We start from the raw sequence: 15,508 nt of genomic DNA, 5'->3' as shown, positions 1-15,508 counted from the left end.
CAAATCTATTGTTGCCTGAGTTATTAATGTTAGCCGTTCTGACTGGTATGAGGTAGTATCTCATTGTGGTTTTGATTTGTATTTCCCTGATGATGAGTGGTGTTAAGCATGTTTTCATGTGTCTGTTAGCTATCTAGACGTCTTCTTTGGAAAAGTGTCTATTCATGTCTTTTGCCCATTTCTTCACTGGATTATTTGTTTTTTGGGTGTGGAGTTTGATAAGTTCTTTATAGATTTTGGATACTAACCCTTTATCTGATACGGCGTTTGCAAATATCTTCTCCCATTCTGTTGGTTGCCTTTTAGTTTTGCTGATGGTTTCCTTTGCTGTGCAGAAACTTTTTATCTTGATGAGGTCCCAATAGTTCGTTTTTGCTTTTGTTTACCTTGCCTCCAGAGACACGTCAAGTAATAAGTTGCTGCAGCTAAAGTCAAAGAGGTTATTGCCTGTTTTCTCCTCTAGGATTTTGATGGCTTCCTATCTTATGTTTAGGTCTTTCATCCATTTTGAGTTTATTTTTGTGTATGGTGTAAGAAAGTGGTTCAGGTTCATTCTTCTGCATGTCGCTGTCCAGTTTTCCCGGTACCAATGGCTGAAGAGACTGCCTTTTTTTTCCATTGGATATTCTTTCCTGCTTTGTCAGAAATTAGCTGGCCATACATTTGTGGGTCCATTTCTGGATTCTCTGTTCTGTTCCATTGATAAAAGTATCTGTTTTTGTGCCAGTACCATACTGCCTTGATGATTACAGATCTGTAACAAATATTAAAAATTATAATTTGCTTGGAAATTTTCAGTCAAGGGTCTCCTTGTAGGGGCACTACAAGAGAGGAGAGTTCGGTCAGTTCCCCACCAGAACCCAAATGCAAGTTAATGTGTCTCCTCTGTTTCACTGGCCTACATGTAGGGGTTAGCTTAGAGCCACCGTCGTCAGCTCAGCTTTTGATTGAATTACTGGTGATTGATGTTTTGTATTAACATAACTGAGACAAGACCTTCAAACTCTCAAAAACAAGAGACCAGAGTTACATTTTTTTATTTCCTTATGCATGTGAGAGAAGAGGAGAGCCTTGATGATCTTTCTGATTTGACACAATCTGTTCCATGTTTGTAACATTTAGAAATTCAGAAGTAGCAATTTGAATATTACAGGAGTGACACATTATTAAATAAGACACTTGGTCAAAATTATAGACTTACTAGAACTTAAGGGTTGTTTTCACAAGACACAGTAGCAATTTCTAAAGTCCACATGTCTTCTTATAAGACTTCTTTTTTACAGTAAAATATTTTCAGACTTGTAATACCATCTGCTTTTCTTTGTAGCTATAAGGGAAAGAGGGAACATTTTCTTATGAGGCTGAGATTTCATTTGTCAGGAATTAGGAAGTCCATAGCTGAAATTCCCTTAGTGCTAAGGGAAAAGAAGAAAGCTTGAGAAGCTCAAACTTGTAATATGGAAAGGATAAGAGCGAAACAGATCATGAACAAAAGAACGTGAGCCGTGTAATATTTACATCCCCAGCTGAAAACCTTTTTTTAGTGTTTACCGTTTCTGTTCTTTGCTTCCTGAATGCATTACATTGTGTTTCATTTTTGATCTATGTGTATGTGTGTCTGGAAATTTGCAAGTAGGATATTGCCTGTTTTTATTGGATTATTATCACCCTTCAGGGTTTTTCCCTCCAAATGTGTTTGAATTACCAAATTTAAAAGGATTAAAGCATTTAAAATACCCTTATGTAAGGCATTGCATTTAATGTACCTCTGTCATACAATTTCCAGCATGTTAATTTAATCAGGATTATGGGGGCTACACATTTTACATTTTGAACTCTTTCAGAACTTTTCTGACTTTTTGTCATGGTGATGCACATGAATACAACAATTATTCAAATTTAATTTTATATACTTTTTATCAATGTATATGTGTATTTTTTTTGTTAAACTTTCATTTCTTACTGTATAAAATCTTACATTTCATTCATTGCATTATTGGCCGTATAATTTTAAATTACCATTTTCATGAAATGTATATGAATGATATATTTTAGGACTTCATTTATATCCCTCAATTGCCCTCACAGATGATTAACTTCTTGTTTATTTATAAAGTTTATTTATTTTGAGAGAGAGAGAGAGCAGGGTAGGGGCAGAGAGAGAGAGAGAAAAAGAGGATCCCAAGCATGTTCCACGCTGTCAGTGCACAGCCCGATGTGGGGTGGAACTCACAAACCATGAGATCATGATCTGAGCCGAAATCAGACACTTAACCAACTGAGCCACCCTGGAATCCTGATGATTGACCTCTTACCTGGGTCTGAGGGCTCTATTTTCCTTCTTAGCACTTTGACTTTGGTACATTGCTCTGCAGCATTTGGTGTTCTGAAGTCTGAGGATAACCTGACCCTTGAACCCCTCACCTTCCTGCCCACCTTCCTGGTTCATACGTGTTAGTTTTCTCTCATTGGTGTTGTCCAGGTAGTTTTCCTTACTTTGGCATGAAAGTACCGTTTGATCTGCTAGCAACCTTTTTTTCTGCCCAGGAATTCTTTCTTTCAATTGGATTTTTAAAAATGGGTTTGTTTCTCTTGCTCTCTTTCTTCAAGAGCATCTCATAGTCATTGGTTGTAGCTCCTTTCCTATATAACTCTTACTTACTTTTTGTCACTTTAATCTTTTTTCATCCTTCCTCCTTGAGGAGTTTCTCACATATTTTCACTGCTTTTGTTCTTTATTGCTTCAAATATGGATTCCAGTTTTCTCCTGTTTTTAAACTCGTTGGACTCTTTATCTTAAACCCGCTCCCTTTCTCAGTGTTACCTCTTCTTAGGATGTGCTCTTGTTCAGAGAATGTACACCTTATACATTTAAGATGTAAAGCAAGCTTTTCTAAACATTTTCTTCTGTTTCCCCATTTTCTGTTTTTCATACATGTACATATTTTCTGTCCTTTAGTTAAACTTTAACATTTTATCCACAGGCCCCATAATATTGGAATCTTCATCTGCTAGAAGAGCTGGAACCCAGTGTATGATGCTTCCCTTGTTTCTCTAACTGCCTGCTTGGCTGTTGCTGTAATACCCTTTTGTGTCACCCTGTTCAGCCGTAACAAATACCACAGACTGGGTGGTTTAAACAAAGGAAATTTATTTGTCACAGTTTTGGAGCCTGGAAGTTGAAGATCAGGGTGCCGGCAGGGTATGTTTCTGATGAGGCTTCGCTCCTAGGCTTGTAGAGAGCCGCCTTCTCCTGGTGCCTTCATGTGCCTCTTTCATGCGTATGCAGTCCTGGTACCTCTTCCCTTCTTATAAGGGCACCGGTCCTTTCGGATTCGGGGTCCCCTCTTAAGACCTCATATAACCTTAATTACTTCCTTAAAGGCCTTGCCCCAAATATAGTCACATTGCAGGCATGGGCTTCAACATCTGAATTTTGGGGAACACAGTTCAGTCCATAACACCTTTTCAGGGCAAGTTGAGGTTTCCAGCCTTAGGTGATCCACTGAGGTCTAATTCTGGATTGAGGAGGGAGCTTCTCTTATTCTTACCTATATACACCCTTATTCTGGTGAAGACAAACAATTCCTGAGGGACTGGGTTGATAAGTGCTTGATTCAAAGGAGTAACTAGAGTGACTCCCAAGTTCCTGGAACACTGGTGTCACCTTCCTCGTCTTACGAAGACCTGGTACCAGGCCCAGGCTTCTCCAAGCACAAGCTGTCTCTAAATAGGAGTCTCTACAAATATGGTCTCTTCATGTACTTCTTCCTTTCTTCTTTTGGTTCCCTTCTTCTTTTGCTTTATTTTTAGAGACTGTTTTATTTCTGATTTACTTTTTATTTAAAAAAAAATTTTTTTTAATCTTTATTTATTTTTGAGAGACAGAGTGAGAGTGGGGGCAGGACAGAGAGAGACACTGAATCTGAAGCAGGCTCCAGGCTCCAAGCTGTCAGCACGGAACCTGACTCAGGACTTGAACTCATGAACTGTGAGATTATGACCTGAGCCGAAGTCAGAGTCTTAACCAACTGAGCCACCCAGGCGCCCCTATTTCTGATTTACTCCTAGTTTTTACTCTTAAGGACTGGGTTCCTCAGAAAACATGGATTGACTCCCATGAATAGGTGAGTTCTTGGTAGACAGCTGTGGGAATCACAGCTTTTCATCCTGACTTCCTGCCCCATGTTTTTCAGAAATCAGAGTGCAAGGACTCTACACCCTTCAGTCCACCTTCTTCCATGTTGTAGTTGGAGGAAATTCCTCCTAGAGAAAAAAAAAAGTATCATATAAAAATACTTCTTTAGGACTTCCATACATATTTTCATAGGGAATTGGGGAGATGGGGATGGAAAAGACAAGCTTTCTGCTCTCCCCTTCCTAGCTCCCTAGCAGATCCTTGTGCTTTAGCTAAATAACTCATTGCAAGTAGGGAAGCTGGTTTTCAGAAGGGGTCACAAAGTCTGGGAGCCCACACCATCTGGCTGGGTGAGTGGTGGTCATAACTCTTTTCTGAGGAGGGTCATCTCTGGTTTCCTGTGTTGTTTTTCAGCTTGGAATCCTGCGATCTAACTACAGTTTGTTGTCTAAATATCTCTAAGGCTCTCCTTAGAAGCCGGAGCCTGGTATTTCTGAATCTGTCGACCAATCACCTATTAGATGACGGAGTCAAGCTGTTGTGTGAGGCCTTAGGACATCCCAAGTGTCACCTAGAGAGACTGTCGTGAGTCTTGCTGGTTTGTTTTCCCTGCAGTCCTTTTGGGCAGTCTTGTGTGACTTAGTTAAGAGCTGTATGGGCAAACTGTTTGGGTCTGGACACCACTTGGCTCATTTGTCAATCCTGGATGAGCTCTACATGAAGTCCTCTTTTGCTTTCTCTCTCATTAGACTTTTAACTGCTGCTTTTCTTCATGAATGCTTATTTTTATTACTGTTTTCCTCCTCCTCTCCCTTGTATGTAGCTGCAAGGGCATTTGTAATTTTAGTAGGTTTGAAAGGTTGATTCTATAGTAGAGATATAAGGACTGTAAGTACCAGCTAGTGTCCCTGAGAAGAGGATGAGAAACATGACCTTTGGGATTTGACTGGTCCCTTCCCAACTGTGTTTCTCCTTCAGCTTAGAAAGCTGTGGCCTCACAGTAGCTGGTTGTGAGGATCTTTCTTTGGCTCTCATCAGCAACAAAAGGTTGACACATTTGTGCTTGGCAGACAACATCTTGGGAGATGATGGAGTAAAGCTTGTGAGTGATGCCTTGAAACATCCACAGTGCAATCTCCAGAGCCTTGTGTAAGTGAGCACTAGTTTTCATCCTGCTGATGTATACATTTTGAAATATATTTTAGAAGGGACAGTGTTATAAATATAATCTGTCCCTTGCATTTTCCCTACTGTTATCAATAATGATAATGCAGATGATGAGGATGATGGTATTAATGATTGCCATTTGTTGTGTCCTTACTCTGTGCTGGGCCCTGTGCTAAATTTATTTAATCTGCACAAATGTACCTGTTGGTGTCAAATTGGCCACTGAGTTCTCAGCCCCAGGTGAGAAATGTGAGGCTTAGAAAGATTATATAGTTTGCCTCATGTTCATGAGAACATGGTGGATTCAGGACTAAAGTCTGCGTGTCCAACTCCATATTCTGGGTCTAGAACAGGTAAATGTGTATGAACACCACTAAACAGGAATGTAGCATCCCATGGTATGGCTGGATCACAGTGTGATTATTCTGTTCATTGCCCTTAGATGAATTCCCAGATGTGGAATTGATGAGCCAAAATTTTTATTTTGTCAGACGTGGTTACATTTTCTCCAATAGATTGTTCATAATTCCTTGGCAATCTAGAAGCCTGCATTTTAACATCCTCATCGAGTATCTACTGGTTGTTTTTTTTATCAGTATTGATTAGATAATTGAAAATAACTTTAAAAATGATTTGATGTTGAGGGGCGCCTTGCTGCCTCAGCTGGTAGAGCATGTGACTCTTGATCTTGGGGTCATGAGTTCAAGCCCCACCTTGGGCATGGAGCCTTCTTAAAAAAATAATAAAATAAATAAATAAAAATAATTTAATGTTGAGCATCTTTTCAAATGTTTTTGGCCTTTAATATTCTAGGAATTGCCTCTTCATAGGCTCCATTTTCCTCTGGATGTTTTCTGTTATATATGTTATGGTTATTAATATGACATACATTATAGCCATTATTTTTTCTGTTTTGCAAATAATTTACGTAGCATGTTTCTGTATGTTTTCTCGTGGCCATTTTTAGAATACAGAAGTTTAAAATTCTTGTGAAGTCACATTATCTTCCTCCTCATGACTTTTAGAAGTTTTGTCATAATTGGAAATACCTTTATTTAAAAAACCCTACTTATGTCTATTCTTTATGGTTTAATTTTTAACATGTAAGTGTTAAATTAGTCCTACTTTGTTATAAGACTTAAAACTTATTTTCTCCCATATGTCAGGTCTGCTTTCCCAAATGACTTATAGTATAATAGATCTTTTCCCTACTGATTGGAAATGCCACTTTTATTATGTAAAAAAGTACTTTATTATGATTACTCCCCTTCTATTCCATATGCCTACTCCTCTGCATGTAGCTGCTTTTGCAATTAGGTACTGTATTTATGTACAGTGTGAAGAGGTTAACATTTCATTTATAGTAAAGAAGAATTCTGGGGGCGTCTGGGTGGCTCAGTCAGTTGGGCATCTGAGTAGGTTTCAGCTCAGGTCATGATCTCACAGTTCATGAGGTTGAGCCCTGTATCAGGCTCTGCACTGACAGCATGGAGCCTGCTTGAGATTCTCTCTCTGTCTTTCAAAATAAATTTTAAAATCTAGCATTTGAAAAGAAAAATTCTGAAGAACATGAATATCTCAAGTGAATATTCTGAAGGATATTCTGAAGAATATCCCAAGTGAGACAGGCAAAGAGGTAATGAGGGAGAGGGTATTTGATCTGAGATCAGTGTTGGCAAGTAGGTGAGGGAGCACAGGATGAAACCTTTGCAAAATCTCTGGGCAGTAAAGCAGTGATTCCATGTGTCCTCATACTGTCCTTCCTATAGGCTGAGGCGTTGCCACTTCACCTCACTGAGCGGTCAACATCTCTCCTCTTCTCTCCTACGCAACAAGAGCCTGACACATCTGGATCTGGAGTCCAACTGGCTACAAGATGATGGAGTAAAGCTTCTGTGCGATGTCTTTCGGCATCCCAGCTGTAACCTTCAGGACCTGGGGTAGGTTTTCTGTGACCTGACCTTCCATGCTTTAACAGATGAGTAAAGAAGGGCTGAGCTGAGTATCTGTCAGAGAAAAGAATACACAGCTGATTCTCTCTCTCTCCTCCTGCTGGAGACAAGCTGAGGAAGTATGCTCATCAGATTTTTCTTAGTTACTACAGTAATTGTAATCAACCTGTTGTACCTCACTGAGTCTACTGTGTGTCCTCTGCTCTACATCCCTGAAGCAGAAACTGTGCTCCACTAGTTTTTCTTTCTTCAATTCATGTTTATAATTAGGTCAACTTTTAAACTGGGAAGGGAATTTTAAAAAATATCCAATAATCCAGTCATTCTGTTGTTGTTGTTTATTTAAATGTTTTTATTTATTTTGAAAGCAAGAGAGTGAGAGCAGGGGAGGGGCGGGGGGGGGAAGGTGAATCTCAAGCAGGCTCCACACTGTCAGCACAGAGCGCGACATGAGGCTCAATCCCATGACCCTAGGATCATGACCTGAGCTGAAATCAAGAGTCAGACACTCAACTGACTGAGCCACCCTGGTGCCCCATATCTCTGCCTTCTTTAAGAAAATATATATGATCTAATTCTCTGAAGTTTCCTTGACTATTATTCAACTAGAAGGCAAAATTTTAATTCATGGAAATTATGTTTAAACCCAATACCTTTTATTTCAGCCACGATTTCTATAATTTCTAAGTGACCTACATACACAAGATGTTTGGTTAGTCCACTTTCTCTCCTTAGCTTTGCTATAAACAGACAAATTTGTGCTTTCGTAGCTACCTTCATAGCTTCTATGCAGGCCATGCCAGTTCTCTCCACCAAAATTTACAACAAATATAAAATACATTCTGAGGGCATTAAAGATTATTACTAAGGTGATGCTCTTGCCTCTGGTAACTTACAAATGCTGATGGCAGGGAAATGAATATACAGCCAATCATAATATATCCCATTTGTCATAAAGATATGACAGGGATGCCTGGGTGGCTCAGTCATTTAAGCATCTTCACTCTTGATCTTGGCTCAGGTCATGATCTCATGGTTCATGAGTTCAAGCCCTGTGTCAGGCTACACACGGTCAGTGCAGAGCGTGCTTGGGATTCTCTCTCTCTCCCTCTCTCTGTCCTTCCTCTGCTAGCTTGCTCTCTCTCTCAAAATAAATACATTGAAAAAAAAATGACAAAAGTCCCAAGGAGCAAGGAGTGGGACAGAGGGTATTGAGTTACCTTAGCCTTGAAAGACGAAGAGGATTTTGTTGTGTGCAGATATCCTTGGCAGAAGGTAGGAAGAGCGAAAAGAAGGGGAATGAAGATAGGTGTGGTAAATTTGGAAAAAAACAAAATAAAAAACAGAAACCCAGAGGTGTATGGTTGGCAAATAGGTTAGGGACAAAGTATGGAAAGAGAACGTTTGAGGCCAGGTTGTGAATGCTCTTGAATGCCCTACAAAAGACTGAAAGACATATCTTTTTATATGTAGGCTGCTTCCTCTTGGAAGGTAACACCTTAACATTTTTTTTAAAGTATTTTTATTTCAAAATTCTATTGGAAACTGAAAGCACAGAAATCTTTGGGTTCCTTGGGTAAACTTATATCCATTTTTTAGTATTGATAGAAATGTGTTTATACCCTTAATTTGGGAAGCTTGGTGGATAACAGCCTGTTTGTGGGAGAAAGCAGTTTTACCCAATGGGGTTTTTTTTCTCATTAAGAAACCCCGTTGGTTTCTACTGATAATGTTAGACATTCCTATGTGCGTCTTGGATTGTGGATAGAAAAGAGTCAGGAAAAGGGTTTAGATACCTGGGCTTCTCTCCTAGGAATAAACTAATTAAGCCTCACAACTGAAGGTCTCACTTGTCTCTTATATTTCTTGCAGATTGATGGGCTGTGCACTCACTAGTATGTGTTGTCTGGATTTGGCTTCTGCTATTCTGAACAACCCACACCTGCAGAGCCTGGACCTTGGGAACAATGACCTGCAGGATGATGGAGTCAAAATTCTGTACGAAGCTTTGAGACATCCAAACTGCAATATTCAGAGGCTTGGGTGAGTTCAGTTTTCCATCAGGAAAGTGATACCTGTTTGGTAGCTAATGTGGCCAGAAGAAATTTAGTACATGAGAGAGGATGAAAAGTAAATGGGGCTCGAAGGTAAGTTACTCTCAGAAATGAGAATCTGAATTTCAAATATATGCATCAGTGTGTATTATGTGTTGTTAGTATTAAAGCTATAGTTCATATTTCTTTCTGTTCCCTTTAGTGCCTTAGATGGGGTATGTATGAAGTAAAAGGTCCTTGCTTTAAGGTCTTTCATGTTCTGTCATCCTTCAGATATTCTCTCTTTGAATTAATTTTTCTTATTAAATTGAAGATTTTGCTAATTGTCTTCTCTCAGAAAATGCTATCTAGGCTCTTAAGGAGCCTGCAATCTAATAAGGTCTTATCCTGTGTTCTGAGTACTTTTTATGTTTAATCATGTATTGTTTAGGTGTTTATTTTCTTTTTGAATCTTGAACTGATATTGACTAGTACATTCTTACATAGCATGAATTATTGACCTTTGGGTCAAGAATTTTGCTCTATGTGTGGGAAACCCAAATACTATGATATGTTTCCCTGACTCTTCCAAGAAAGTGCTATTTTACCTATGTTTCCATTAACTATTCATATATTTTTATGACAACAATGATGATGTTGTAATGATTGGATCTGAAATTTAATTTTATCCTGCTTATAACCTAATAAGTTAGCCTATCACTGTTTCATGGATGCTGGCAGGAAACTCAGAGTCCCATTGGAGACAGAGGACTTTATTACTCCTAGCATAGCAGCATATGCACTAGTGTATGTGTGTCAGTTTTCTTTGTCCCCCAAGTCCCACAGGGTGGATATGGATAGCCCAGATGGACATCTGCACATGGAGTGGGTTGCATCCCATGGAGCTTGGGGGACTCACCACTTTATAGCAAGCACGGAGCAAGCCTGCTCTTTGCCCCAGAGGAAGACATCCCTCAAGACTGCTCACTGCACACACCCCCTAGGAAGTGGCCATGTAGAATTGTCAGGGTCTTAAATTTTTGTCAATAAATAGGAGAGCAAAAGACTCACAGAAGAATGTCTCCCAGAAATATCTGCCCCCTTTTTCTGCACAATACAGTCTTGGTGAATTTTCACATGGATATGCCACGCTCACTAATCTCACCAACAGAGGCTGAGGCCAAATCTGCTCAATTTGTCTCCTACGCCATTTAATTAAGGCCACCATAATTAGGACTCCAAGCATGGGAGGAGGTCAGATTGCAGTATTGATTTCAACTATGTCCTCAGCATCCTGGACCGGCCAACTGAATGAAACCAAGGGAGGACCAAAAAGTCTTGTTATTCATTATAACTCGTGAAAGGGAGTTTAGGTTGACCTGCTGATCTTGGTATCATTGGCAATAAATATAGGGAACAAAATCTGGCCAAAAGTAGTCCCATACCCAATAAAGAGATATTCAGTGGTCCACACCTCCACACATAAAAAACATATAACCTGAAGGAACACAATTCACTTCAATGTGGGATGTTTTCTATTGATCTGGGTCACCATTACAGTGGTTTGGTTATGTGTCACTGAGTAGTTACAGTGTTAGACATAAATCGTATAACTCAAGGCTGCACTGGCATCAAGAGAAGCTTATGAATTTGTAACAGACTGAAACAAGGTTTGTACCGGTTGTGTTTGTATACCCTTGACAGAGGTCCAGATCTGGGAGGCTGCCGCTGATGACATCAGGTGCAGCAGAACAGTTAGGACCTGCCGTATCCACGTGGAATTTTGTTTCCACGCCATGTGGACAGACTGGGCAGTGGGTCACTTTGCCAGCCATAGCTGCTACTTCAGCAGACCACATAATTTTTCCAGGCAGCTGTGTTGGGTCTAGGAAAGGAAAAGAAATAATGAATTGTTCTTCCCACTCCCAGCACCTCACAGGTTCTGAGATGTTACTTCCCCAGGTATTGGTGTGGCTGTTCTTCCCCACAGTCCTGAAATCAGTGTGTCCCATCTTAGTGCCTGTAACTTTGCCTTTTCTCCAATCATCCCCTGCTCGTACCCAGGCTTTCAGTCCAGAGGGATCTGGCAGGAGAAAAATAATTTTTTATAATTTTTTATAATATTTCTATAAACCCATTCTGTTACATCTTTGCTTGTAGGGGGACTTCTCAAGCAGTATACTCAACCAAACGGTCATTATCCTCATGATCCAAAGGTGACTCCAGGTGTCTGAAGCCAAATTAAGTTTGAACCCCACAGGTCCTTTGTGGCTGGCCTGTCACCTGGAGGGTACACCAGTTAGGCTGGCCTGGAGTTGCTGTTATGGAAAGAAAAGTATCATGCCCAGGAATAATCAAGATGGAATCCTGAAATTTCAAAGGTTTTATATGACTTTCTGTCCCTTTCAACGTAATCATTACTCAGGAAGTGGCCAGACAGAGATGAACCATTTCAGGGGATAGCCATATTTAGTGACCAAATGCCCCACTATACTATGTTGACCAGGAGGTGGTGAGGGAGGTAGGGTCACAGATCTTTGTAATTTCGAAAGATCATTCCAGAGCTCAGTAATACCAGATGCCTGTGGATGGTAGGGACCATGGAATGTTCATTGAATACCTTGACTATTGGCTCATTGTTTCTTCAAAATGAGAGATCTAAGTACTATTATCCTTGACTTTTTGTATATCTGGAAATGTCTCAGTTTTCTATGACGTTGAGTGGCAGCTTGGTTGTGTTCATATTTTGGTCATCCTTCCTCTGAGAGTTTTACAGAAAGTCCACTGCCTGCTAGCATTGAATCTAGTTAGAAAAAAGTCTGAAGCCAACTGATTCTTCCCTTTTAGTATCCTTACTGGTTAAACATAATTTTTTTTTTTTTTGGCTTGAATGTCCGTAGAATTGCTCTTTAGGAACAATAATTTGTCCTGTGTAGAATTTTCCTCATTAATATTTTCCTGGGGAAATGGTCTGCCATTTCAACATGTAGATTGTATTTTTTTATAGGGTTTCCTGTGTTTTAATTTCTGCTTATCTAATTTGTTTTCAGGGTCACTAATTACACTTATGTTGGATCTCTTTTGTCTGTCTTTATAATTTTTTTCTAATCTTTTAAAACTCATTTTCCTTTCACTTTTCTCTAACCCATAATTTTAAGTTCATTTTCAGCAGTGATGACCCCCTTTCTGCTTCTTCCAATGTCATCTACAGTCCATAATTTTTATTTTTCTCTTCTGATATTTTATTTATTTATTTATTTTTTTAAATTTTTTTTCAACGTTTTTTATTTATTTTTGGGACAGAGAGAGCGGGGGAGGGGCAGAGAGAGAGGGAGACACAGAATCGGAAACAGGCTCCAGCCTCTGAGCCATCAGCCCAGAGCCTGACGCGGGGCTCGAACTCATGGACCGCGAGATCCTGACCTGGCTGAAGTTGGACGCTTAACCGACTGCGCCACCCAGGTGCCCTCTTCTGATATTTTAAAGATCTGCCTGTATTCATATGTTTTGTTTCTTAAATTTGACATATGAGTGAAATCATATGGTATCTGTCTTTCTCTGACTGACTTATTTTGCTTGGCATATTCTGTAGCTCCATCCACGTTGTTGCAAATGGCAAGATTTCATTTTTTTATGGCTGAGTAATATTCCATTGTGTGTTTATACCACATCTTCTTTATCCATTCATCAGTCAGTGGACATCTGGGCTCTTTCCATACTTTGGCTATTGTAGATAATGCTGCTATAAACATCAGGGTGCATATACTTCTTTGAATCCGTATATTTGTGTCCTTTGAGTAAATACCTAGTACGTAGTAAAATTGCTGGATCATTGGGAAAAAAAAGAAAACCATAAAACAGATTCTTAACTATAGAAAACAAACTGGGGGTTGCTGGAGGGGAGGTAGGTGGGGGGGTAGATTAAATGGGTAATGGTATTAAGGAGGACACTTGTGGTGAGCACTGGGTGTTGTAAGTGATGAATCGCTAAATTCTACACCTGAAACAAATATTACACTGTATGTTAACTAACTGGAATTTGAATAAAAACTTGGGGGAAGAAAAGGAATGTTTATCCACAGAAAAAAAAAAGATCTACCAAGTCATATTTTAAACATTTTCACTATGAAATATAAAATACATAGAAATAAATGAATAAAACTATTTAAAAGTTAGGGATTGCCTGGGTGGCTCAGTTGGTTAAGCATCAACTTGATATCAACTTTCATGGTTTCATGAATTCAAGCCCCACATCAGGCTTTGTGCTGACAGCACTGAGCATGCTTGAGATTCTTCCTCTCTCTCTGCCCCTCCCCTGCATTTATTTATTTTTTACTTAATTTGTTATTTATTTTTGAGAAAATAAGTTAAAAAATAAATGCATGAATGAATGAATGAATAAATAAATAAATAAATAAATAAATGTCAAACGTGTGTAATCTCACCCGGGTCAGAAATTGAATTTTCCCAGGAAATTAAATTCCCCTACTTCTCCTTTATAAATCTCTTGCCTCCTCCCTAAGAAGTAAAACTATTATCCTGAATTTTGTGGTCATCATTTATTTATCTGTAGAGTGTGAGTGTATATAGTCCTAAGCAATGTATTGTTAAATTTTGCTAGGTTTTGAACCTTATATATAATCATACTCAGTATATTCTTTTGTATTAGGATTTTTTTTTTTGCTCATTGTTAGGAATTTGTCATCCAGTCATTTCATGTAGTTGTAGTTAGTTCATTTTTACCACAGTAAAGTATTCTAGTGAATGATGATATCACAAACTATGTAACCATTCTATTGTAGGTGGACGTTTTTCATTTATTTTATGACTAATGCTGCTGATGAATATTTTACTACATGAATTGAGGCACATACGTATATATTTAGGAAAAATAGCTATTTATTACATCATTGGGAATGGGTCTTCAAATTTATTAGATACTGTCAAAAAGATTGTTCTGGGGTGCCTGGGTGGCTCAGTCAGTTAAGCGTCTGTCTCTGAGTTTCGGTTCAGGTCATGATCTCGCATTTCATGAGTTTGAGCTCTGCATTGGGCTCTGCACTGCCAATGCAGAGCCTGCCTGGGATTCTCTTCCTCTCCCTTTGCCCTTCCCCAGCTCTCTATCTCTCTCTCAAAATAAATAAATAAACTTAAAAAAAAAAAAAAGGATTGTACTAATTGATTCTGCCCCTAGTAGTGTGTGATAGTTTCTGTTCTCTATTCTTGCCAATTTTGTCTGACTTAATTTTTAAAGTGTTAGTGAATCAGGTGTGTGTTTTGGCATCTCTTTGTGGTTTTAATTTAGAATTGTCTGGTTAAAGAGAGGTTCAACACCTTTTGAGATGCTTAATAGCCATTTGGATATCCTATTTTGTAAAGTTGCTTTTTCACTTAATTTGTTCATTTTTCCATTGGGTGAGCCATTTTCCCCTTTTTGATATGTAGGGTTTTTTTTTTTTTTCCTCCAATATATTCTGGTTACGAGCCATTGTGACTTAGATACGTGACAATAACTTGGGTTTTTCTTTTCACTCTTTATGGTGTCTTTTATAGAACCAAAGAACTTAATTGTAATGTCAGATTATTCCTTTATTAGTCCTTTTTGTAATTGGTTAGGAAAATTTTTCCCAACTCTGGGATTATGAAGACATTCTACTATTATTTTCTAAATGTAAAAGGCAGCTTATGAAGCATTTGAAACTTTAATTTAAAAATATGGTTAGTAGGGTGCCTGGGTGGCTCAGTTGAGCATCTGATGCTTGATTTTGGCTCAGGTCATAATCTCATGGTGGTGAGACTGAGCTCTGTGCTGGGAGTAGAACCTGCTTGAGATACTCTCTCTCTCTCTCTCTCTCTCTCTCTCTCTCTCTCTCTCTCTCTCTGTCCTCCCATTGGACCCTCCCCAAATTGTGTGCATGCACGTTCTCTCCACCCCCCACCCCCAAAAATATATGGTTTGAGGTCAATCCAATTTAATATATTTCCTATGTGGAAATATAAGTCAATAAGCAAAACTTATTGACTGTTTTTCTTTCCCCACTGTCTGGCAGGGCCATCTTTGTTATAAATCAAGTCTTCATTGGTGCATGGGTCTATTACTGGGTTCTTCCTTTGCGTTTCCAAACAAAATTTTAAATATCAGCTTATCAAGTTAACACACACAGGCATGTGCATCTCCCTATATTCCCATGCCTACCCATATGTTGGCATTTTGATTA

General features: G+C 39.0%; 1 protein-coding gene across 4 annotated transcripts in view; it reads left to right on the top strand.

Annotated features, from left to right (window-relative positions):
- Positions 1-15,508, top strand: part of NLRP14 (NLR family pyrin domain containing 14) — a 283,814-nt gene that overhangs the window by 26,093 nt on the left and 242,213 nt on the right. For 2 of the 4 annotated variants that reach the window (XM_053203537.1, XM_027073247.2), the window contains exons 7-10: positions 4,553-4,723; positions 5,117-5,287; positions 7,075-7,245; positions 9,130-9,300. In XM_053203537.1, coding sequence (XP_053059512.1) covers positions 4,553-4,723; positions 5,117-5,287; positions 7,075-7,245; positions 9,130-9,300 — 684 coding nt within the window. The remainder of the gene's footprint in view (positions 1-4,552; positions 4,724-5,116; positions 5,288-7,074; positions 7,246-9,129; positions 9,301-15,508) is intronic. The other 2 variants (XM_053203536.1, XM_053203538.1) reach the window with 2 other exon arrangements.

This window comes from Acinonyx jubatus, chromosome D1, assembly GCF_027475565.1.
Source record: "Acinonyx jubatus isolate Ajub_Pintada_27869175 chromosome D1, VMU_Ajub_asm_v1.0, whole genome shotgun sequence".
NCBI lineage: Eukaryota > Metazoa > Chordata > Mammalia > Carnivora > Felidae > Acinonyx > Acinonyx jubatus.
The sequence above is the reverse complement of the archived record's forward strand: the minus strand, read 5'-3'. Positions and strand labels throughout refer to the sequence as shown.